The sequence below is a fragment of the Rhinolophus sinicus genome, linkage group LG14 (genome assembly GCF_036562045.2).
Source record: "Rhinolophus sinicus isolate RSC01 linkage group LG14, ASM3656204v1, whole genome shotgun sequence".
NCBI classification, from domain to species: domain Eukaryota; kingdom Metazoa; phylum Chordata; class Mammalia; order Chiroptera; family Rhinolophidae; genus Rhinolophus; species Rhinolophus sinicus.
The window spans coordinates 31,130,796-31,157,353 of record NC_133763.1 but is presented as its reverse complement, the minus strand read 5'-3'; the positions used below and the strand labels follow the sequence as shown (position 1 = coordinate 31,157,353).

General features: G+C 39.4%; 1 protein-coding gene across 4 annotated transcripts in view; it reads right to left on the bottom strand.

Annotated features, from left to right (window-relative positions):
- Positions 1 to 26,558, bottom strand: part of RIPOR2 (RHO family interacting cell polarization regulator 2) — a 185,064-nt gene that overhangs the window by 96,627 nt on the left and 61,879 nt on the right. The window contains exon 1 of one of the 4 annotated variants that reach the window (XM_019716820.2): positions 13,919 to 14,127. The exons of 2 other annotated variants lie outside the window; for them this stretch is intronic. In XM_019716820.2, the coding sequence (XP_019572379.2) occupies positions 13,919 to 13,979 (61 nt within the window). In that variant the 5' untranslated portion in view covers positions 13,980 to 14,127. Of the gene's footprint in view, positions 1 to 13,918; positions 14,128 to 26,558 lie in introns of those variants that run through there. One more of the 4 variants, XM_074318944.1, reaches the window with a different exon arrangement.

The window sequence follows — 26,558 nt, the reverse complement described above, 5'->3', positions numbered from 1 at the left end:
GAGTGGGCAGATTTGGAGTGGTATGTGAGGAAAAGCCAAAAAGATGACTTTGAGTCATACTCATGCATCAGTCATTTCTCACTATGCGAGGAAGTCCAAGGGCTTCAGTTCTTGGAGCCATGTGAACTGAAAGAGTCAAATGGGGAGGAGATTCGTTTAATGATGCAGAGGTATAAGTGGGCAGGACCCTGGACGTTTCCTGTGTGCTGTCTTCTCTCACTTAATGCGTTGATGGCCTGGGAGAATAGATTCTTGGTCCTACTGTGTTTCTTTCCTCCCTTAAGTGATGTTGCTTTCTCTGCCCTCTCCCACTTAGGTCATGCTGTCTTTGGTTTTGTCTTGTACCACTGATTTTTCATCATTCTTCCAGTTTGTTTTATAGAGTAATGTAATATGGTGGCATAGTCTCTTAAAAAGAACGTCTAAATAACAAGTTGGGATGGGGACAAATCTCATCTTCAATGGATGTGTAACGATGAAAAGACCCTCTAAACAGGAGTGAGAAGGGAAAGGGCTGGAGAGAGAGATGGTTAAGAAATTCTCAGTGATGTAAGAGGCAAAATGATTTGGAAGTTGATGACCTGAACCGCGGTCACCAGGCTGTTTTTGTAAGGAGCCAGACAGTAAAATTTTAGGTTTTGTGCGCCAAGAAGTCAACAAACAAACAAGCAACAAAAACAACAACAAAAACACAAGGAAATTATGTATATAATTCCATATTATGAGGAAACAAAATTTCACTTTTTTTGGAGAAAACTCAAAATATAATAATTATTAAGATTTTTTTTCCTGCTAAGGAGAAGAATGGAATTCCTTTTCTTTGGGATAACATTTTGCTTAATTGGAGTTCAGAAATAGTGTTCCTATCATCAAATCAATTGCAAAGGCTCATCTGTAAGAACCATTCTTATCTTGCGGACTGGACAGAAACAGGCAGTTGTCTTTCCAAGAATGGGGACGATTTGAGTTGATCCATTTCTAGTCCACCTGGCTAAAACTGGTTCCATTTCTGACTTAACTGACCAGTTTTGTGCCCTGGTCCTAACTTTCACTGAGTGGTGCTCAATAAGTATTTGTTGGTTAGTTCACAGCAGATTGATCCTATTAACTTGTGCTCTGCGCTATGCAGGATTATTAAGCAACTGAGCTAATGTTTGTCCTCCTGTACATGTGCATGCATATTAATATATTTACACAACAATATGCATACATGGATTATTGTGATTTCCTCCAGGAGGTTTTACCATTGAAAATATTTAAAAAGCAATGGAAGTAAAAACAAAACAAAATACCACTAGAAGGGACAGTGTAGAAGATTTGTTTAAAATCTTAATTACTATCCTAAAATGCTATAACATATATATAATTCAAATTTCAGTGGGTGTTGGGGAGACCGGATGGCTCAGTTGTTTAGAGCACAAGCTCTCAGCAACAAGGTTGCCAATTGAATTCCCACATGGGATGGTGAGCTGTGCACCCTGCAACTAAGATTGAAAATGGCGACTGGACTTGGAGCTGAGCTGCGCCCTCCACAACTAGATTGAAAGAACAATGACTTGACTTAGAGCTGATGGGCCCTGGAAAAACACACTCTTCCCCAGTATTCGCCAATTAAAAAAATTTTTTTTCAATGGATGTTATCTTTAAATTGGAAATGTTTTAACAAATATAGGAAGCCAAGCCTTTCTCAGATTACTTTTTTAAAAGAACTCTGTAAACCACATCAAAATTACAACTAAACTACAGAACAACCATCAATGAGTATCACTTGAAGTCTATCTGAACATATAAGTCCTATAACTATGAAGACGCCACATTGAGACTGGTGGGAGGGGCATAGACCTGAACAGGCTGGTCCCATACCCACGTGTGGTGGTTAAAAATCAGGAGGGAGATATTGGCTGCGGAGGTCCCCTCTGAGCAGTGAGCTTGGTCCCAGCCCCACACCAGGCTCTCTAGCCAAGCATTTCAGTGCCTAGAAGAGATTTCTCCATGACTTCTGGCTGTAAAACCAGCAGAGATGGTGTCTGAGTGAGATGGAGGACACCGGGAGCCCCTCTTAAAGGGCTCTCACATGGACTTGCTTGCTGACGGACTCACTTGCTCTGAGCTCCAGTGCTGGGGCAGCAGCTCAAAAGGCACAAAGACATACACTGGGAGAAACTGAATTGTCTGGGTTCAAGGCAAGGGCTAGAGGGGCAGCTTTCTTCCAGATAGAAGTGCCAGCAGAAGCCATTTTTCCTATGTATAGCCCTACCACCACCCAGCGTGAGACTTAGGCTGATGCCATATCTGGATCCCCATCAACTTGGCTAAAACTCTTCACCTTGCCCTGGTGATTTCCTGAGACCACACCATCAACATCACCAAGCCGCTTGCAGTGGCTTTTCCATACAAATGGACTGTCTTGGCTCATGCTGCAGACTCTAAAATCTCTCAAACATTCATAAACCCTAAATAAGCATCATCTGGTCTCAGCATGGCCCATACCTCTTGCTATGCAGTCAGCCTCAGTGCACAGCTTAGCCTCTCCTGGGAACCTCCAAGCCCAGCACAAATTGCAACCATCTGCAGATTACTTTTTAGCTCATATCAAATGGCCCTGGGCAGGACACAGGCAGCAGCTGACCTTGGCCTTCACCAGAGCCCTTCCCAAGAGGCCCTGGTACCAATATATTCAGTGGCCAGCTTCAGACTACACCAGAGCATCATGGAACCACTTCCACAAACAACATACCCAAAGCGCAGACTGGGAAGGCAACAGAGCTGTGCTAAAGTGAATCCTGCCTGTAGGGTCAGCCCCTGAAAAACACCTCCTCCATTGTAGTCATGGCCAGTTTTCATAACAAATTAGCCCAAGTGTCAATCCCTTTCATTGATGTGCCAGCAGCAATCAAGACTGAACTACAATAGGAGCGCACACACAACCCACATAAGGGATAGAACCGGAGCACCCAGCTCAGATGACCAGGGAGTCTGCGACTAGGCCCCACAGGACACCTCACTACATAAGGCCACTCTACTAAGAGTAGGAGACATAACAGCTCTACCTATTATGTAGAAAAAAACACACAAGGAGACAGCCAAAATTAGGAGACAAAGAAACATAACCCAAATGAAAGAACAGAGCAAACCTCCAGAAAAAGAACTAAACAAAATGGAGACAAGCAACCTACAAGATGCAGAGCTCAAAACACTGGTTAAAAGGATCTCAGGGAGAACTTCAACAAACAGATATGAAACATAAAAATTGAGATAAGAAACATAAAAAAGAACCAGTCAGAAATGAAAAATACAATAACTGCAATAAAGAATACATTAGAGGGGGCCGGCCCAGTGGTTCGGATAGTTGGAGCTCCATGCTCCTAACGCCAAAGGCTGCCGGTTTGATTCCCACATGGGCCAGTAGGCTATCAACCACAAGGTTGCCGGTTCGATTCCTCGACTCCCACAAGGGATGGTGGGCTGCGCCCCTGCAAATAAGGTTGAACACGCCTTGAGCTGAGCTGCTGCTGAGCTCCCAGATGGCTCAGTTGGTTGGCGTGTGTCCTCTCAACCACAAGGTTGCCGGTTCAATTCCTGCAAGCGATGATGGGCCGCACCCCCTGCAACTAGCGATGGCAACTGGACCTGGAACTGAGCTGCACACAACTAAGACTGAAAAGGACAACAACTTGAAGCTGAACGGCACCCTCCACAACTAAGATCGAAAGGACAACAACTTGACTTGGAAAAAAAGTCCTGGAATACACACTGTTCCCCAATAAATTCCTGTTCCCCTTCCCCAATAAAATCTTTAAAAAAAACTATTTGAAGAAATAATGACTAAAACCTTCCCTGACTTAGTGAAACAAATGGACATACAAGCACAGGAAACACAAAGAGTCCCAAACAAGATGAACCCAAAAGAGGCCCACGCCAAGACACATGATAATTTAAATTCCAAAGGTTAAAGACAAAGAGAGAATCTTAAAAGCAGCAAAAGAAAAACAGTTACCTACAAGGGAGTTCCCTGAAGAAATTCATCTGATTTTCTCAACAGAAACTTTTCAGGCCAGAAGGGATTGGTAGGAAATATTCAAAGTGACCTACAACCAAGATTACTCTACCCAGAAAGATTATCATTTAGAATGAAATGAGAGATAAAGTGCGTTCCACACAAGAAAAAGCTACAGGAGTTCATCACCACCAAACCAGTATTACAAGAAATGTTAAAAGGAGAAGAAGAAGAAGAAGAAGAAGAAGAAGAAGAAGAAGAGGAAGAGGAAGAGGAAGAGGAAGAGGAAGAGGAAGAGGAAGAAGAAGAAGAAGAGAAGGAGAAGGAGAAGAAGAAGGAGAAAAATATGAATAATCAAATGGGAATAACTACATATCTATCAACAATTACATTAAATGTAAATGGATTAAGCGCTCCAATCAAAAGATCTAGGGTGGATGAATGGATAAGAAAACAAGACCCTTACATATGCTACCTGCAAAAGACTCACTTCACATAGAAAGATACACAGACTAAAAGTAAAGGGATAGGAAAAGATATTTTATGAAAATGGAAGTGAAAAAAAAAAGTTGGGGTAGAAATACTTATACCTGACGAAATAGACTTTAAAACAAAGGCTATAACAAGAGACAAAGAAGGACCCAGTAATTTCCCTTCTGGGTATTTATCTGAAGAAACCCCAAATAACTAATTCTAAAAGTCATATGCATATATATGTTCACTGCAATATTATTTACAATAGCCAAGATATGGAAGCCACCTAAGTGTCCATCAATAGATGAATGGATAAAGAAGAAGTGGTACATATATACAATGGAACATTATTCAGCCGTAAAAAAGAATGAAATCTTGCCATCTGCAACAACATGGATGCACCTATAGGGTATTATGCTGAGTGAAGTAAGTCAGACAGAGACAGACAAATACCATGTGATTTCATGTATATGTGGAATCTAAAAAACAAAATAAATGAACCAACAAAACAGAAACAAACTCATAGAGCCAGAGAACATTTTGATGGTTGCCCGATGGGGGGGGGGAGGGTGAGAAAATGAGGAAAAAAGGGGAAGGGATTAAAAAGTACAAATTGGTAGTTACAAAACAGTTATGGGGATGTAATATATAGCATAAAGAATATAGTCAATAACATTGTAACTGTATGGTGTCAGATGGGTACTAGATTTATCAGGGTGAATGTGTAATCATTATGTTGTAATCTTGAAACTAATATAATATTGTATGTCAACTCTAATTGAAAAATACAAATCATTAAAAAACAAAACAAAACACAAAAATAAAAACTAAAAGAACTCTGTAAAGTAGTCCTGGGGAGGCAGTATCTGTGGTGTGTTTACTTCAAGCAAATATTTATTCAGGAAATAGGGTTTGTATATTGTTAAAGATGCTGTTAAAGATGTTATTCATTGCCTCCAGCATTCATGACCAAGGCAAAGAGACTCTATCCATTAGAAAACTGCCATTGGGGTGGCCGGATGGCTCAGTTGGTTAGAGTGCGAGCTCTTAACAACAAGGTTGCCAGTTCAATTCCCTCCATGGGATGGTGGGCTGTGCCCCCTGCAACTAAAGATTGAAAATGGCAACTGGACTTGGAGCTGAGCTGCACCCTCCACAACTAGATTGAAGGACAACCACTTGGAGCTGATGGGCCCTGGAAAAACACACTGTTCCCCAATAAATTGATTTAAAAAAATATATATGGCATTGCAATAAAGCACAAAAATAAAAAAAAAAAGGAAAGAAAAAGAAAACTACCATAATGTATATTATTCTTCAATATTCAAATAGTTTTCAGAGGGAGACCAAATTTGTAAAAGCAATAAAACATGGGTAGGAAATCACATACTTATTCTGTGCCAAGCAATGGATTTACATTCTGAGACCTGCCTTGGTCACATAGTGGAGATAAGATTTGTTAATTTATGAGCTAGACAGACCGCTGTATTCTCAGGAAAGCATTTGAAGTGAGCAATCTCAATGGCTGTGGTCTTATTAGCTTGTGTCTTTGTTAATCACAGGCCAGGAGTAGAAGAGGGAAATTGTATAGATTTGAGAGGTTGAGACAGCTGAGAAAATCATAGTAAAATGATTGTATATTGTTAAAGATGCTGTTAAAAATATTATTTTTTGCCTCCACAGTTATACAGTAAGCCCTTAATAATTTTCCATTATCTCATATGTTATCTCATTTAACTTCAGAGTAATTTTTGAGGAGATGACAACCATCATCACCTTCATCACATCACCATCATCATCATATCACATCACCACCACCACCACCATAATCTTCATCACCGTCATCACAACCAGCCCCACCATCCCCATCGCCATCAAAACCACATCCACTACCCCATCCTCATAAGCATCACCGTAATTATCATCTCCATATGGAAAATGGAAAGTGAAGCTTTTGAAAAGTTAGGTAACTTGCCTAAAGTCAAACTACTAGTAAGTTGAACTAGGTCTTTTAAGTCCAAATATTCTGCTCTTTCTACTATGCTACTTTCCCTCAGTTTGAAAGTCTGAATGGTAAAAATCAAAGATTTAAAAACAATGGTGGCTTTAGAATTTTTGTATGTAAAGTACTTAGTATAGCAATATGGCTGGAAGAGGGGTCTGGCCCTCCTCTGGACACTGTTTGCAGAGCAAGCGTACAATTTTTTACTCAGTAAAGTGCAGATCGTTCAAAATAGCAATGTTTTATTGTTCAAAATAGCAATGTTTTCTGAAAAAGCTTTTTATCATGCTTTATATCAAGATTTAAAATTCTAATTTATTTTTCAGTTTTTAAAGATGCTAATGGAGATTTATAGGGGGCCTAGACATGTCCCACCCCAGAAATTTCCTTGGTACCCTTCAGCCTGTAAACCAGACACTGAAGGAAAGAAATTTGTTTCTCCTAACATTGCAGTCATGTAATTTATCTGAAAGTGTGAAAGTGGTTGAGAGCACCTTCCAAAAATCATATCTGCATATTTGATTCTTTGATGCACTATTCTTCAAATACCATTCTATTGATTCATTGTGCTGTTATAAAAAGAAGAATCCCACCATAGAAAACATTTTCATATTTACTTCCTCTCAGAGTTGCCAGTTCATAAAGAAAAAATAATTATATTCAACTGTTCAGCCAGCTGATTCAATCTGTGATAGGAAAGTCGTTATTTTCTCCTTGTTTCTTAGCTCAGTACTTCTTACTGAATGGACAGTTTAGAATGAAGTCAAGAGGGGAAAGGGACCAGCTGGTCTTTCCCTCTTGCTGTTGGAATTGTATAGTATAAAGATTTAAACTTTTAACTCCCAATGATTCAAAAACTAAGAAGGAAAAATTGCAGTGAAAAGATGGCCCTGTAACCTCATCATTTTCCAGAAGGCAGCAACTTGTTCTTTCTCCTCTTTATTTGATTTAGAAATGATTATTTCCTATGGTTAAACCACACAGTACAGCAGACGAAATACCCTCTGTTTACTATCTATTAATGAAAATCTTTACAAATTTTGACATACTGCTTTCTCTTTCTCTCAGTTGGGAAAATGGACACCTCATCCCTCCAAAAGTTCATATTTTCCTCACTTTCATATGTTAAGGTCCAAAATTTTTACTTTGTATCCATCATTGATCTTTAAATGTCTTTTGACTGAAACACTTGTTAAGCAAGTTGAGGCTTAACAAATGTTTCTTATGTTATGAAAAAACATAAGATATAGGAAGTCCACATGTGAAAGAATAATAATCGTATAAATTACTAATTTACCTTCTGGAGTAAAACTGGCTGTTATGTCTGCCATTTGATTGTTTTCCCAGCATAGGTCAAAATCTGTCTCTTAACAATATCTAAAAATGATCAAGTAGATGGTTCTTTTATTCTTGAAGGGAAATTCTAGATGAATGATAAAATATGCTCTCTCTACACAACAAAAAGTGAAGTGGTTTTTCAGCTTAAATAACCTGGCTTGTCTCTCGACAAGGATCGAACACTGAACACTTCAGATTCTGGACAAACCCTCCTTCACTCTGATGTTCACATGCTGTTCAATCATCACTCTCCTAGTCAGTTGGTCACATCCACATTCCAGCACCCCCTCTCCCTGAAACCATCTCCCAATACAGCCTGGAACATACTGGATGTCAAGAAAGTAAATGAATGTTCCATATCACACCAACACCTGCATTTTGGGTTTTGCTTTCTTCTCTCCATTTTCACTTGCCAGGACCAGTCATTATTTTTCTGTTTTTCCTCTCCAACCCTTCTCTGCCTTTTTTCTTGTACTTGCAATAGTCATTTCAATTTGACTCAACTAATACCTTTTCCTTCTTTAACACCTCCTCTGAAATGACTGAATTGTAAACATCTTTGTTAAATATCACAGCTGTTTGGCAAACAATCAATAGGCAAAACTTAGCCATCCAAAAATGAACAAGAAGTTGACTAAGCTGACACTTGCTATGCACAATAGAACACGTGAGGTGTGGTTAACTGGATAAACCACACCTCTTTAGTGAATATGTTGACTTGAGTAAGTGAAGTGACTTCTATTAAGGAGGAAGGACAATACTCTCAATTTGTTACACTGTTTTGGTCATAACAACTATACATTTCTTTTTCTGTAAAAAGGATTATTTTGCCACACATAAATGGATATGCATATACTTTCACTTTTCAACTCAAATCCTATAGAAGACATACTCAAGTATGTCACATACCATTCCTAAAAAGACCTTTCTGGCTGCTCATAGAGATATTAAATAAGCATTTAAAAAAATGCTTTATTTGTAACATTTGGCCCCTTTTTTGCTTTGGCCTGATCTAAATAGGTCACTGTGAGGTCACCGGAGGCCATAAATCAGGGGTGGGCCGGTGGCTAAGAGCCTGCATAGCTTTACTGCAATGTGCTATTTTAGTTTGTGCCCCTGAAATGACACCATCTCTTTGGCACCAGCCAAAGAAGGCTTCCTAGACATCTATGGGAAGAGATTGTTTTCCAGTAATCTGAGGCAGAGGTCACATAGGCATGAATTACTGTGGGAAGGTCTGTGTCTGCTCTCAGACCCTGTGACAAAGAAAACAGGGAAAATGACTTCCAACCAAAGCATTTATCCAGGAATCTAAGGGTGGAAATTGATCCAAGCAACTTTGGCAAATCATGAAAGCAAAGAGTGACCAACTCTTTTCAACCCAGGAAACCAGGACAACCTCTTCCTGTACCTCCTCCAATTTGGTTACTTGGGTTCACTTGAGACCCCCAGATATGGATATTTTTGAGAAAAGTCAACCATAGCTAAATAACAACTATTATATTTATATGATATAAAATGTGGCACAATTAAGCAAAAAGCTCCATCTCTCTCTAGCCAAAGCGCAGACACTTTTAATAATTTTTCCATAGAGCATATAACTGAACCAGTCTGAACTTTCAGGATTTATTGGTTTTATACATAATCATAATTTAGTCTCTTCTTCCTTCTTTCTTTTAATTTTGGCAAGGGCAAATGTAATTCAGTAAACAACATCAAAATATGCTAGACTACAACAGGTTGCATAATTGTTTACATATGTTTTTTTTAAATGTACCTTGTCTTCATAAGCAGTCTACCCAGAAAGACAGAAAGTGGACATCTATTCTACTTACAATTCTTTTTTTTGGGCTAAATCTTTTGCAATTGTCTTGCTCTTTCTGAGCTGAAGTTCCCTTTGAAAGGGAAATTTTGCTAATTTACTTGGCTTGGGGAAAGGAGAGAGGTTTGGTTCAAAGTGAGTTGCATGTTTTTCCAACCACCTGTTGGTCACTTTAAGAGCAACAGGCAGCTAATGTTTGAGGGGACTTCCTTTTTTTCTTTTTTTTAAACTTTCATTTATTTTAAGTGTATTTTTCCAGGACCCATCAGCTCCAAGTCAAGTAGTTGTTTCAATCTAGTTGTGGAGGGCGCAGCTCACAGAGTCCCATGTGGGGATCGAACCAGAAACCTTGTTGTTAAGAGCTCTTCACTCTAACCAACTGAGCTAACGGGTCGCCCTGGGGGGACTTCCTTTTGACAGTTCATCTCCATCTAGGAGAGTTCTCCTCTGTTGGGGAGGTTGAAACAACTTCCTAGATCCAACTTCCTGGATCCGAGACACTGTGATCTAGGATAGAAAAACTGTTCTCATGCTATGCTGCATTATACCAGCTCTGGCTAACATTCGAAGGTCTGGCAAAACTTTGCAGTTTCCTGTGGTCTTTCTAGAAGAGAGACTTTATGTGAGTCTCCAAGGAATAGACGAGCCTGAGAAGTACTTTGCACATAGAACTGTGAACTTGTGGTGTTTTATTATTCTGATCATTGCACTTGTCAACAGATTACTGAGCAGTGCTGAAAATGGAGGCAATGAAGTCTTGTTGTTCTAAGGAAAGAAGTAATTGCAGCTTTAACTTGGGCCAAGGAGTAATTTTGGCTGCTAAACTAACAACTGACCACCTGGGGAACTGTTTCATCCCACACATGAATTCTGTTCTGTTCTTGAAAGCTGGCCAAGGGCCTCCACTGTGCCTGAAACTTGTTTCTTTTTTCTGTCATCATCATCATCATCATCATCATCATCGTCATCAAAATGGTTTTAGTTATCATTACTATTATTATCCATCCAGCTATTTCAACTAACATACACCAGGCTAGCTGTCAAAAAGACACAGTGACAAAACAGATGAAAGTCCTTTAATTTGATAAGTTTGAAACAACAATGGGAAAGGGGCCTCTAATTCCAGTTTACTGGTTTTTAAATATCTTGGTAATCAAATCAATCATTTCCCCAAGAAAGAATGAATCTACCCGATAGTAACCATTTTCTAACTGGAAGGATAATGTTGGTGTTGTTTGGAAAGCAAACTTGAGGTGTGTGTGTGAGAGAGAGAGAGAGAGAGAGAGAGAGGAGGGGATGTGAGGGGAGAGGAGAGGAGAGGAAGGGAAATAAATATTGGGATTTCTGGTGGGTAGGTGGATGACTGCTGTCTCTCTCCCTCTCTCCCCACCCCCCACCATATGCAACTCTCCCCTACAACAAAAGCAGTTACCCACCAATGCTTCTTCATTCTGTAAACCTTAATTTTTTTTTTTAACCACAGAAAACCATAGCGGAAGCAAACAGGATCTCAGAAAGGCAGTTAAACAACATGTTGTGAGCTTGACTCGTTTTTTTCTTCCAATATCTTTATGTGGTACATAAATCTAAGTGAATTTATTTTTTCTTTTAACCAAATGGACCTAAATTCCAATCTGTGTTCCTTTAAGGGGAAATGGTCCTTTTAGGAATGTGTCCATTGCAAGGAAATATGGTTGCCTTAGTAACAAGCTCCTGGGCATATTCCTTCGTTTATGTTAGAGGAAACTGTACCAAAAGCTTTTTGTTTTCCTAGGCATGCTAAGAGAGCTGAAAGCATGGATGACATCTAGAGCAAGCGTGAATTCCTCTAGGTACATGTAATCTGGGCAGAAAGGATTAAGTAAGAATGCTGGAGGTTAAAAAATGAGATCTTAAGAGAATGTATACTCAAACGTCTTGTTTTTGATGAAGAATGACACCCAAAGAAGATGAATGGCTTGTGTAAGATCCTACAGCCTTGTAACAGCAGGTGCAGGACTACAGTGCAGACTCCTAACTTCTCCAGGGGTGTTTCCATTCTATCAGACCTCTGAAAAGTTGTTTCTAAACTCAAGCTCTGTAAACAAGTCCTATTTTGAACATACTAGGTTAACCAGACATGAAAAAACTCTGTGCTAAATCCCCTTTATACATCACTTTCCAAGTTACTCTATAAAGCCTTTTTGTGAATATATAATAGGAGTTAGTATTTATCGAGTACTTACCTACCGTGTTCTAGGCAAAGCACTTTCCCTGTAACGTTTAATCCTTACACCACCCTATGAGGTTTGTATTCCATTTTATAAGAGATTAAACTAAGGCACAGAGAGAATAAGTAATCTGCTCAAAGTCACAGAGTGAATTAAGTGGCAAAGCCCAGGCAGTGCAACTCCAGAGACGAAGCTCTTGACTGTTACCCCGCACAGAGCTTTCCTAACATGAGGGACCTCCTGGATAAGCTTTCACATAAACTGGCAAACGTGAGCCATGACTCTGAAAACCGAATACAAAAAAACCAAATGTTGGATTTACAAGGATGCGCTGTCTAATTTTTGAAGATTAAGTTAAATGAGATAATCAGTCTGGAAAGTATAAATCATGTCACATGTGAAGTGCAACGCAAATATTAGGAATCTATTATGAAGATAATCTATACAACCCAATAGGTATTGCCGTCCCAATTCACCTCTGAGGAAACTGAGGTTCAGTTTAGCAAATTAAGTAACTTGCTTAAGTTGCTTAGGTAGTACGAGGCAAAATGAGAATTTGAATCTGAATCCTGTCTGTCTCCCAACTTGACTCTTTAACATGGCTGCTGAGTTTAAAACAATCACCTCAATACTCATGAATGCTCACGATAGATACAGGCTCATCAAGCCTGCTGTGCCGCGGGCTGACCTCTGAGGGGTGGGGCGCACACAATCCGTAGTGCAAGCATCAGTCTATAGGTGGCGCTCTTTAGCACCGTCGGCAGATGTAAAAGAAAAACCCCTTTGAGGCAGGAAATGTGGCCTGGGTATTTTGGAGGCTGGATGAATAATTTCCAATTTGTCCAATCTAGCCTCAATGCCCTACTTGTGAACATTTTTTAAGTTCTGAGGGAAGTAAATAGCTAAATAGGTATAACCAGAGAAAACACCTTCAAGCACAAGTGGAAGCAAAGCAACAGAGCCTAAGTCAAACTTCAAGTGGCTCTAAATACCTGTCCTGAGAGTAAAGCAAAAGACTGAGAATTTGGCAAACAGCAACGAAGCTCCAGTAGATATTCTTCAAGCTGATTTAGGTTGTGATAAAAACTCAAATTATGGTTTTAAATAGCTTTGAAACTAGAACAAAATAATGGAAAGACGGACAGCAAATCATTAAAAGTGGTTATATCTTAGATGATTAGATTGAAAGAGTCTTATTATGTCATACCCTTTAAGTTTTCTTCAATGAACGGTATTACTTGGGTAACCCCTAGAAACTTACTAGTGCTCCTTTAAAAAATTACTTGATAGAGTTTTTAAAGAAAATTATTAGATATGGTTTCTTATGGAAAACAACTGAATTTATGAAGTACCTGAGTCTAGATTACTGTTTATTTAGACAGCTCCAAGTTCTGGAAAAACTCTTGCCTATGGGCCAGTTTCATAGACAGCATTTGAAAAAGAAAGTTGTAGATTAATAGATTAGCTACTTGAAATCACAACCCTCATAGCAAATTTCCACTCCATATGTCTACATGTGGAAGAGCAGTGAAAGAAGAAGGAATACTAGGCGGTGCTGGTGGGTGTCAGAAGCTAGCATGGCTGCAGCATCCCTGCCTAGGAGAAAAGGAAAAGGGAGAGGCCGGAAGAATTGGGGTCCGAGGAAGAATGAGAGATGCAAAGCGGAAAAGCCGAGGCAGTGCAGATCAAAGCAATAAGATACATGGGGAACTGCTCTGATCCATTTGTCCAACTGCTGTCCTAGCAGCCTCGCTGTGGGCTTCCCTACAGTGCTAGACAATAGAGCATTGAAGAGGAATAAGGAAAGACTTAGTACTATATTCCAATCTAAACTTAACCTTTATGTAGTCATGACACACACACACACAAAAGGCTTATGGAGAAACCATTCCATTCTTTTGTCCCCTGCTTTGCATTATATTCCTTGAGTGTCTAGATTGATATCTGCAACCACCATCCCATCCAGAATTCATTCAAGGTCCTCAAGTCCTTGCCCAAACAGGGCAGAAGTTTCCAGTAGTGTCAACGCTCAGCAAAACAGACTAAAACGGCTCCTGTAAGAAAGACATGTTTACCTTCACCAAAAATATCATCCTCTTCATCGACCAGGAACTCCTCAGGGTCCAGAGACTGCATCTTGGACAGGACAGTCAGCGTGCAGCAGTGGCAGGCAGCCCCAGAAGCAGCGCCGGCCACCCCAGCAGCAGGCCCTACGGTCCCAACTGCCACACTGCCCCCAGGGCAGTTTCCTTCCTCGGTTGCCTAAGCCCTGAGGAGGGCAGCTTCCGCATCAGCCCTGAGAAAGCAGTTTCATTCATATGAATAGGCTTCATGAGCCTTTTGAAGCATGCATTCCAGGTGGGGTTATTCTCACCACTGAGAGAAAGGAATTTTTCTGGAAGGGGGCTGCAGATTCGGTGAGATCTAAACACAGATATCACTTGAAGTCTGAGGGCAATGAATTCTATTCAAAGCCACAACTTTCATATTTCCTTAAAGAGAAAGGTGGGCTTTTAACTTTCTTATGAATCTGAACACAATGGGTCATGTTGAAAGAGAGGGGTTCACATTTCTCCTATCTTGGTTTTGCTTCAGTGACAATTTATCTGAAAGAAAAGCAAGCCAAGCCACTATGCTAAACCAATGCTGGCATTTGGAGGGACAGAGCTTTAATTTACTCAGTAATAGTTGCGTTTTTCAGTGAAAATCTGTTGCACTTGAGGATTAGAAACTTTACAGCACTTAAACTAAATTTAACATACATCTAGGCTCTTACAGGCTCAATTAAATCTATGGTTAATTAAATCTATGGTTAATAAATAGATAACTAGTTGTTTGGGTCAAACAACTTCCATTTCACAATACTTACTCAGTTTGATTCTTCAGACTTTATCACTAAAGGAGGAAGGAGAAAATATTACTCAGCAGGCAGCTCCTCCCAGAGGGAGGAGAAACCATTGAGTTTCTGTGTGAGTTCCAGGGGCCGGCATCACTGTACCCAACTATCCTAAGTGTGCTGAGTTCTGTATGGCTGTTTAGACACAAATCTCCGAGTGATGCTGCAATTTCATTTGGGGGTTTCCCAGTGCTCCTCCGTTATGTTATAAGACCTCTCAGGCAGCCAGAGGCTCAGAAAACGCAAATAGAGATGATGGTGGGGAGCTGTTGACCCAAGGTGTTTACCTCTAGCAACTTTATTTACTGAGTAGGTTTTTAAAAAATATATGTTAATATATTTTTAACATATTTCCTTTATTTTTTGGAGCAGTTTTAGGTTCACAGCAAAATTGAGTGGAAGGTACAGAGCTTTCCTGGTATCCCCTGCCCCCACAGGCACAGCGTCCCCAGTATGGATATCTCCATCAGAGTGGGACATTTGTTACAACAGATAAATCTACATTGACATGTCATTATCACCCAGTCATAGTTTAACTTAAGGTTCACTCCTGGTATTGTACATTCTATGGGTTTTGACAAATATAAAATAACATATATCTAGTATTACAGTATCATGCAGAGTAGATTTTTTTAAAAAAGATTTTATTGGGGAAGGGTAACAGGGCTTTATTGGGGAATAGTGTGTACTTCCAGGATTTTTTTTCCAAGTCAAGTTGTTGTCCTTGACTTAGTTGTGGAGGGTGCAGCTCAGCTCCAGGTCCAGTTGCCGTTGCTAGTTGCAGGGGGCGCAGCCCACCATCCCTTGCGGGATTCGAGGAGTTGAACAGGCAACCTTGTGGTTGAGAGCCCACTGGCCCATGTGGGAATTGAACTGGCAGCCTTCGGAGTTAGAAGCACAGAGCTCCAACCGCCTGAGCCACCGGGCCAGCCCCAGAGTAGTTTTAATGTCCTAAAAACGCTGTGCTCTGCATATTTATCTACCCTCAAGCCCCTGGCAACCACTGATCTTTTAATTGTCTCCATAGTTTTGCCTTTTCCAGGATGTCATATAGTTGGAATCACAGAAAATGCAGACTTCTCAGATTGGCATCTTTCACTTAAGGTTTCTGCATTTAAGGTTCCTCCATGTCTTTCACAACATGATAGTTCATTTCTTTTTAGACCTGAATAATATTCTATTGTCTGGGTAAACCAGTTTAGTTTCACTTGCTAAAGGCCATCCTGATTGCTTCCAAGTTTTGGCAGTCATGAATAAAGCTGCTATAAACATCTGTTGCAGGTTTTTGTGTGACATAAGTTTTTAACTCATTTGGGTTAATACCAAGGAGCACAACTGGTGGATTGTATGGTAAGAGTATATTAGGTTTTATAAGAAACCACCAAACTGTTTTTCAAAGTATCGTTTTGCATTCCCACCTGCAATGAATGAGAGCTCCTATTGCTCCGCATCCTTGCCAGCATTTGGTGTTGTCAGTGTTCTGGATTTTGGACATTCTAATAGGTGTGTAGTGGTATCTCATTGTATTAACAAATGCTTTTGAAGAGCCTCCTGGTGCGGCTCTCCAAGCTAAGAACCTGTCCCCTCCTCCTTTAACTGCACCCTTGAAATTACACCAGCTTCTCCCAAGGGAGAATACGAAACGTGGGGCTGGAGAAGTCCAGCTATGAGAAAGGACCACCCCAGAGGAATTCTAGTCATTCAGTCACGGAGAGCTACCTGAGCCCCAGTGCTGTGCTTCCCACTGTGCTGGTTGCTGTTCAGTTCCCAAAGAGTGTGTGCAGCCTGGGGCCTGCTGGAACTTCCAATCGCCCTCAGCCATGGCTGGGCCATCCTTAGCGGGAAGAATTTGGAAATGTGTGGGTGTTTTGGGTTGCACAATGACTGGGGGGTATTACTGGTATTTAATGTCTTGGTAACCTTTCTGCAATGCATGGGACAATGGCTTCAAGAGGAAGAACTGTTCAGCCCTAAATGCCAAAAGTACTCCTCTCTATTTGAGAAATACTGGGAGGCAGACACCCTTCCTTTAGATCTCCTTTGCTTCCCTCCTTTCTGAACCTCCACCACTCCCCAACCCTAGTGGACTCAGGGGTTGCACTGAATGATCTAAATTAAATTAATTAAAATGAGCTTGAATTGTAAAATGGTGTAGCCACTATGAAATACAGTAGAGAGGTTCCTCAAAAAAAAAAGAAGAAAAAAAAAAAAAAGAACTAGCATATGATCCAGCAGTCCCACTTCTGGGCATATATCCAAAAGAATTAAAATGAAGATTTTGAACTGATACTTGCACTGTCATGTTCATTGCCACGTTATGCACAACAGTCAAGATGTGGAAACAACTTGAATGTCCACAATGGATGAATGAATAAAGAAAATGTGATATATATATATATATATATATATATATATATATATATATATATATATATAATAGAATATTATTCAATCTTAAACAACAAGGAAATCCTGTTATATACTATAACATGGATGAACATTGAGGACATTGTGCTGAATGAAATAAGCGAATCCCGAAAAAGACAAACACTGTAGGATTCCCTTTATATAATGTATCTAAAGTAGTCAAATTCACAGAAACAAAAAGCAGATTGGTGGTTGCCAGGGGTTGAAGGGAGAGAAAATGGGGAGTTGTTCAGTGGGCATAGAGTTTCAGTCATGCAAGATAAGACAGTTCTAGAGATCAGTTGTTCAACAATGTGCATATAGTTAACAATTCTCTACTGCAGATTTAAAAATTAATAGTGTAAATTTATGTTATGTGTTTTTTATCACATAAAAAAATGAGCCCTAATATAAGAAATATGGATGTGTATTGGAGCTGCATTTGCTGTGGCTGGGATGAGAGGAGGGGTGTCAGTTTTGGTCATTACTACATTTCTCACCCATTTTTCCATGTCCTTTAATCTTCACAACATCATAAGTGGATGCTATTATTTCATTTTATAGCTGAAGTAATAGGACTCTGAGAGCTTAAATAACTTTCCTGAGAGCACACAGCTAGTGAGTGGCAGGTTGGACTAATGCCAGAATTTATGCCATTACTGCTCATCAAAACAGCTTTATGGAGTGACTGTGGGTGATCTGGGTCACTACAGCATCTCAGTGGCTCTTAGGGATCTGCACCATTTCCATTCCATCCCAATTCAGAACCACCAGGTTGCCATATTAACCCTGGGATTCCCAGCCATTCCACTTCAATAAGTTAGCATACCTTCTCTAGGCCTATTTCCTTATCTTTAAATGGAAAAAATAATATCTTCTAGTTATGGATTGAATTCCTGGACTCCTAATTCATATGTTGAAGTCCTAAACCCCTGTACCTCAGAATGTGACCTTATTTACAAATAAGGTCATGGCAGCTATAACTGGTTAAGGTGAGGTCATACTTGGATACAGTGTGCCCCTAATGCAATGTGACGTGTCCTTATAAAAAGAGAAAATTTGGACAAGAGAAGAATGTATGTGAAGATGAAGACAAATCTATAAGCCAAAGAACACTGTCAGTAAATCATCAGAAACTGGGGGAAAGACATGGAATAGATCCGCTTTCACTGCCTCAAAAGGAACCAACCCTGTCGACACCTTGATCTTGGACTTCTAGCCTCCAGAACTGTGAGACAATACATTTCTGTTATTTAGACTACCTAGTTTGGCGGACATTGTCGTGGCAGCTCTAGCAAACTAATATACTTCCTCCTTTGGCTTGCTCTGAGGATTAAATAGGATAATTCATGTAAAGGAACTGACACAGCCCATGGCTCACTGGACATACTGAGTTATAATTATCTAACTTAAATGTCTCACAGGGCAGCTGGAGCCATTTCTCTGATTGGAGCCTCAGCGGGGACAGAGAATGAGCAGTCACCATGCTTTGTAAAAAATCTCAATCACCCTTGGTAAACCTCTTAGTCTTCTCTTCTCCAATTTAGAGATTTGAAAAACACAATCGCAAAGGACAAATCACAAAGGCCACCAAGAACAAACGTCTCAAAAGCAGGAATATAGAAAACAGGGTGCTGCCTCTCCAAAGCTCCTGATCACCTTGCAGAGATAAGGCATGTGCACGATGTGTGAGCTAAGAAGGAAAATTAATGACCTACAGAGGCACACATCAATGTGGATAAACCTGAAAACATGATGTTCACTGAAAACGTCTCCTAAAGATCTATGTATGATTCTATTTATATAAGTGCCAAAAATGGGCACAATGAAAAGATACATAAGTAACAGCTAATACTTATATAGTGCCAGGCATAGTTCTAAGTGCCTTGATTCACTTATTTCTCACATCAACCCTATGAGTGAGATAGGTATAACTATTATCTCCATTTTAGTTTAAGGCCCAAGGGGTAAAATGACCCACCCAGTATCGCGCATCCAGTAAGTGGCAGAGGTGAGATTTGACTCAAGCCTAAGAGTCCACATTTAATTACCATTACACTGTCTCTCACAGATGTGAAGCATAAAGGAATACTGAGCTATTTGCAGCTCCCCCACTGTAGCCACTCCACGCCTGTGCTCACATGGCTCCTCTTTCTTCTGTTTGTCCTACCAACTTCAGATATATCCCTTCATCTTTCAGGGCTTGTTTTAAAGGCTAACTCCTCCATGAAGCCTTTTCTAATACGACAGGTAGAAATGCTTGCCCTGCTCTGGTGGTCCACTGATTTATTTATGTATCTATTTCACCCTGACCCTTCACTCCTCAAGGGCAGGGGCCATTTCTTCTGAAACTTCGTATCTCCAGGGCCCTAGGATAGTGCCAGGAAAAAAAGTCATTGATCAATGTGTATTTTTTTAAATGAGTAAATAATGACTAAATGAATGGCCAAAAGCTCTAGTGTGAACTGAATATGAGAGAGCAAGAATTCTTACTTAGGAATTAGCCCTAGCTATAGGGCTATCTATTTTCTATAGAATCTATAGGAAAAAACTTTTTCTGTGTTCTTTAACTGGCAAATTAAACTGACGAAAGACAGACTAATGGGAGAAAAGGCATACAAATTTTATTAACATTTTTATATGCATAGGGCTTCACAGAAAAGAAGTGAAAAATCCCAGATAAGTGCTTAGACTCAGGGGCTATATACCATTTTTAAAAAAGTGATAAATTGTGGAGAAATGACTAGACAGAAGAAGGTAGGGGAAGGTTTGGGCCTCTGGTGGTGGTAAATAGTGGGAAGGTGACTAGGAAATGTGGGATAGATAAGGGTTATTTAATGAGATTTGTTATGCAGACTCATCTCTTTGTTGTCTCTGGTGATAAAAGTGGTCTTCAGTGATAGTCATTCTCCTCTTCCTGGTATGGGAGATGGGAACACCTTTGCAAAGAGAAATTTTTGCTCTGCTTTTAGGCAGAAAGGGCGAGAACTAAAAGTTGCCCAGTGTCTGCTGCTTGTCAATTGCCTTCAGCTAAAAATAATCCTAATATCAATGTGGCATATTTTGGGGTAGCATATGCTGATCCTCTTCAAAACCATACTAAAAAAGAAAGACCAAAGCTGGGGAAACAGTACTGGCAGTTGGGCAAGTGAATGAGGTGATGTTAAGCGAGTGAGGTGTAGGTTACAGAGAGTAGTTTTAACTAAGCAGTAAGAGGTAAGTCTGGCACAATGATCAAAGAACCTTGCTTTTTAGTGATTGAGGCAAACAGCTCTGATAATTGGATTTGGGGAAGAGAACAAAAGTAAAGATGAACCAGTGAGAGACAACTCTTTTGATCAAAGGCCCATTTGTGATAATCTGGGCTAAATTTAACAACAGAGCTTCAAGGTCAAAAACACTGGAACATAGCAAAGCTTTTCTACTGTAAACAATAGATACCCATTTTTTGCTGTATCAAGTGTGCAAATTTCAGACATTCAAGGCCTAGTCCTTGCTTTGAGGAACCTTGCTCACCCATTCCTGTATTCATTCATTCATTCATCCATCCATCTATCCATTTCAAAAATAATGAAAATATACGATATTTCAGGCACAGTGGGAAACAGTTAAGTAAATGTGTAAGTGACTGTGCATGTGTTGTGTTGAACATATGAAAATCGACACAGTATTATTTTGTGGTATGAAAATTTAGCTTATAATGATCAGCTATTTATTTAGTAATTTTGAACATTTCTGCATGATTTTCTGTTTTGAAAAAAAATTACTACCTGTGGAGCATTCAGAGGAGGAAGTCACACTAGTGGGAAAATGTCATCATCTAGTGGCTTTCATTCCATTAGAGGAAGAGCTTCACAAACTTCTCTCTGTACCTACTTCTGGAGAATTTCCCACTCCCTCCAGAAAGTGTTTTTAAATACTTAATTTTTAGATACAAGATCTTTAGAACAGGGAAAAGAATCTGAAATAATTAGGGGATAAAATGTCCTGAAACAGAAAGAAGAACAAAGTAGAAGGGAGGAATTGAAACTGTGAGGAGTGGTTGGAAACGAGAAAGAAAAATAAGGTTAAAAACACACACACATGAAAAAAACCTCCAAAGAACCAGAAATAATCTCATCTTTGGGTAACTTTGCCCATAAAAATGCACATAAAATGCACCTAATCACAAAATGCCATGACCAAGCTTCTGGGACTAAAGGAACATGCATTTTAATGGTGTTTCTGTTTTCATGTTGCAAAGAGCAGACACCCACTTCATGGGATGGCATTCCTCTCAGAGGCTTTGGAAGTCTTCCTACCCTCCTACCCCAGTTTTAGGGGTATCTCTTGGCTATAGGAGCCACACTCAGGATCACTTATTTCAAGTGCCGGGGAAGCCTGCAGGGCAAGATAGTCCTCTTCAGTGGAACTAAAGACAATGAGGGGAGTTGCCCAGTGAATGAATCTGCTCTTCACTACGGAAGGAGAGAGAAGAGCCCAGCAAAAATGGTCTCTATAGCAGGACTCATGCTGGGTATGGTTTGCAAGGTCATAGTTTTGGGCTAAGTACATGAGTGGTTAATCTGCAACTGGTGACTTCTATTTTTTTTTCATGGCACAAAGGCACTTGTACTGGGATTTAACAGAACAGTTTCAATCCTAGCTTTGCTACTACCCAGCTCTTTGACTGAAGTTCTTGAATCTGACTCAGAATCTTTAAAATGGAATAATAACCCATTTTCAGCTCTCTGTCCTCAAGTTGCCCCAAATTAAAATATAGTCTGAATCAATACCTTGTACTGGTGATACAAACATGGCTTCAAACCAGTATGCAGTCCCAAAGCCTCACCAGTGTAGAAATCCTCTGACTTCCACTGATAATAAAAGTTACCTCTCAGGGTTTTGGTGACATGGACTGAGATGGCAATCCTCTTCTGTGACCCTATCATCAGCTTTAGAATAGTTACCGGAGATTACTGTGCAGTGTGGCCTTCCTTCCTCTTTTTAACCTCAGGAACACTCTCTTGGGGTGGGAGTTACAGACAGAAAAGAAGTAGGCAGGAAAGAAAACTTTGAGAAGGTAGAAAGAAACAGTTCTTCATGTCTATGAGAGGTTAAGGGGACACTTTAGGGAGAATGACAACCCTCCCTCTCAGATTATGATTTTATACTCAAGAGGACACCTCTGTCCACAGAAGGGAGGCCAGATGAGAAGGTATAACTCTCTCAACTTTGAAAAGGCCTACCTCCTACCATCTTAAATCTTATGGTGGGAGATTTCTCTGTGGTACATAAACCACTGAGTGCCAAATCAGGGGACAATATGAAGAATTGTTGTTGAAAAAGTGAATGACATTAAATGACTAGTACTTACCCCTCTGTCACATCACAGGTTTTCCAATTCTTTCTTTTTGAAGAATTAAAAGAAGTTCTCATTGAGTGGTCACTGAGAGATCACTACGCGTGATTTATGGAATATCATTGAGAAAAAGTTCAAAGATTCAACTGGTATATCAGAGAAAATAGTGAAGTAAATACCTTCAAAAACACTTTCTTCTATAAAAGCAATAAGAAATATTGGGGAAAAAATGGAGTATCAGTTTTTTTTCAGAACTTCAGAAATTAAACAAAGGCTTATAGCAATGCAGAGAACATTTATTCAAGAAAAACAACTACACTTTCATAAGAACAGTGAGTTTTGTGGCATTTTTAACTGGTCCTATTCCCATCTCCTCCTCCCAAGATCTGTGGTAGTGTTGAATACCAAGAGCCTGCAATCACAGTGAAAACCAGCAGGCTGCAGTCATTAGAGTGGTGGGAGAATGGGGTTGGAGTTTCTTCAAAACCCCATTCCCTGAAAACTGACATTATTTGACCTGTCTGTTGGTTCCCTGGAAGACCCTGTTTGCAAGGCTGTCTTTAATTAACCCAACTCAGAGCTGCACAGTGTGTTGCCCTGGGCCTGCTTGTTGAAAACAATCAGAGGCAACTGGGGAACAATGAAGCAGCCTAAGGCAGTGGTAAGAGTTGGGGGCAAACAATAGGCAAATCAAAATCTTAAAAAGGAAAACCTGGGGGAAGAGATGGCCAGTGGGGGCTTTGAAAAGCTTTGACATATTCCTGGAATCCTAGAAGGCCAAACATGTATAGGGCTGTGTGCATGCTCAGAGTTGTGCACTTGCTTAGAAAAGATCTGAGAAGGCCATAAACTCTCAACACTGGCTAATCTTGAGGCAGAATTATAAAGTGTTTAGCTGAGTGTTGAATGTGTCTCCCAGCTTACACACAGAGCCCCTTAGCAAAGACTAAGACTTATTTGTTCTAAGTATCTAAAGAAATCTCTGTCCAACATCAGCTGATCACTAAGCAACTAAGCACAGATTTCAGTAGTCACACGTGACAAAGAATACAGGCTTTACAAACATAGTTCAGAAAAGTCACTGAACAACAACAAAAAAACCCAGGGAGGGGGTGGAATCTGATTTCCAGAGTTCCTTGTAATGTTATTTAAATTGTCTAGTTTTCAATAAAAAATTATGAAACATGCAAATAAACAAGAAAGCATGACCCATACACAGAAAACGAAACAAAACCAGTCAATAGAAACTGTCCTTGAGAAAGCCCAGATGTTGAACCTACTAGGACAAAGATTTTAAATTGTGTATTTAAAATGTTCAAAAAACTAAAGGAAACTAAATATGACAATGATGTGGCAACAATAAAGAATATTAACAAGAAGATAGAAATTATAAAATTAAGAACCAAATAGAAATCCTGGAGATGGAAAATATAATAACTGAAATGAAAAATTCACTAGAGAGGTTCAACATCAACTTTGACCAGGTAGAAAAAAGAATCAGCAAACTTAAGAGAGGTCAGTTGCAGTTACGCTGATGGAACAGAAGGAAAATAGAATTAATAAAAATGATTAGAGCTTGAGAGGATTGTGAGACACCATCAAGCATATACATAGATAAAACTCTCAGAATAAGCAAGAGAAAAAGAGGCAGAAAATATTTGGGGGGAAAATGGCAAAAAAACTTCCCAGATTTGATGAAAAGCATTAATCTATACACCCAAGAAGCTCAACAAATCCCAAGTAAGATCAATTCGAAGAAATCCACACCTATAGACATCATAATCAAACTGTCAAAAGCCAAAACAAAGAGAATCTTAAAGCAGAAATAGAGAAATGACTTACCATATACGAGTCATCCTTAATAAGACTTACAAGTGATTTCTTATTAGAAACCATGGAGAGCAGAACATAATGGATAACATATTTAAAGTTCTAAATGAAAAATAGTCAACCAAGAATTCTGTATCTGGCAAAACTAACCTTCAAGAATGAAGGAGAGGGGCGGATGGGTGGCTCAGTTGGTTAGAGCGGGAGCTCTGGACAATGGGGCTGCCGGTTTGATTCCCACATGGACCAGCGAGCTGCACCCTCCACAACTAAGATTGAAAGGACAACAGCTTGACTTGGAAAAGTCCTGGAAGTACACACTGTTCCCCAATAAAGTCCTGTTCCCCTTCCCCCAATAAAATCTTAAAAAAAAGAAAAGAATGAAGGAGAAATGAGTATGTTTCCAGACATAAAAAGCTGAGGAAGTTCATGTATAGTAGAAATATAGTATAGAACATGCCTTATAAGAAATGGTAACAAGAGTCTTTCAGGTTGAAATGAAAGGACACTAGTCATTAACTTGAAGCCATAAGAAAAGATAAAGATCACTGGAAAAGGTAATTGCACAGGTAAATATAAAAGACAGTATGAATGTATTTCTTGTTTATAACTTCCCCCATCTTATGTAAAAGAAAATTGTATAAAGCAATAATTACAAATCGGTGTTAATGGCATACAATAAATAGAGATGTAATTTGTATGACAGTAACATCAGAAAGAAGGAGGGAGCAAGTGAAGCTATACAAGTTTAAAGTTAAAATTTATGTGGTTTTAACCAAAATTTGATTGTTATAAATTAAGATGTTCATTGTAATCCCCAGAACATTAACTAAGAAAATACACGCAAATTAAAATATAGTAAAAGAAGTGACAAGGAAATTAAAATCGCACACTAGAGAACATCTATTTAACACAAAGAATTGGGTAACACTGCTGTAACAAAATTCCCTTCATTATAATTTATTTATTTATGTGAACTTGGCTTCTTAGTGCTTACACCTATAGAAACAAAACATAAGAACATATAACTAATTTATGTTTTACTACAGCAAAGAGTAATATTCATCCATGGATAAATGAACTGATTGAAAAATGTCAACTCCATCCATCTCATTAAGAGACATAGTTCCAATAAAAATTTTATTTTATTTATTTACTTATTTTTTAAATTTATTTTTTATTTATTTTTTAAATTTATTGGGGAATAAAAATTTTATTTCATGTTGAAGATGGTAATTATCAATATGTGTAATATATTTATGTTGTTTTGATCAACAATATATCAATAAGTGTCATGATAACTCTATCCAGACAAAAATTTTAATACTTAAAACCATTCAGTTGGCCGGCCCGGCGGCTCAGGTGTTTAGAGCTCCATGCTCCTAACTGCGAAGGCTGCAGGTTTGATTCCCACATGGGCCAGTGGGCTCTCAACCACAAGGTTGCTGGTTCAATTCCTCGAGTCCCGCAAGGGATGGTGGGCTCTGCCCCCTGCAATTAAGATTGAACACGGCACCTTGAGCTGAGCTGCCGCTGAGCTCCCGGATGGCTCAGTTGGTTGGAGCATGTCCTCTCAACCACAAGGTTGCCGGTTCGACTCCCACAAGGGAGGGTGGGCTGTGCCCCCTACAACTAGCAACAGCAACTGGACCTGGAGCTGAGCTGCGCCCTCCACAACTAAGACTGAAAGGACAACAACTTGAAACCGAACGGCACCCTCCACAACTAAGATCGAAAGGACAACAACTTGACTTGGGAAAAAGTCCTGGAAGTACACAGTGTTCCCCAATAAAGTTCTGTTCCCCTTCCCCAATAAAATCTTTAAAAAAAAACAAACACAAAAAACCATTTAGTCATAAGAAAGTTTTATATATATATATATATATATATATATATATATATACACACACGCATCACATATATTTTTTCTAACAATGGAGTATGATAGAATGATCAAAAAAGACTTTCAAGTATAAAAATACATTATATTATAAGAAGCGACGTTGTCCCAAGCTTGGGCTGAAGTAGGACTTTGTGGTGTGGTGGGAACAGCAGCACCTTCAAGGATGTATCTAACATTCCTAATAAAATGTGCCATCAATTTCCTGAAAGATTGTAATGAGATAAGACTCCTTCTGAAATATTGATTTATCCTACTCACTGAACTTACAGTCTTATACTGAGCCTAATGATCTTAAGAAATTCTTTTTTAAAAAGTCTAATATGTTCATGTTCATCTAAATAT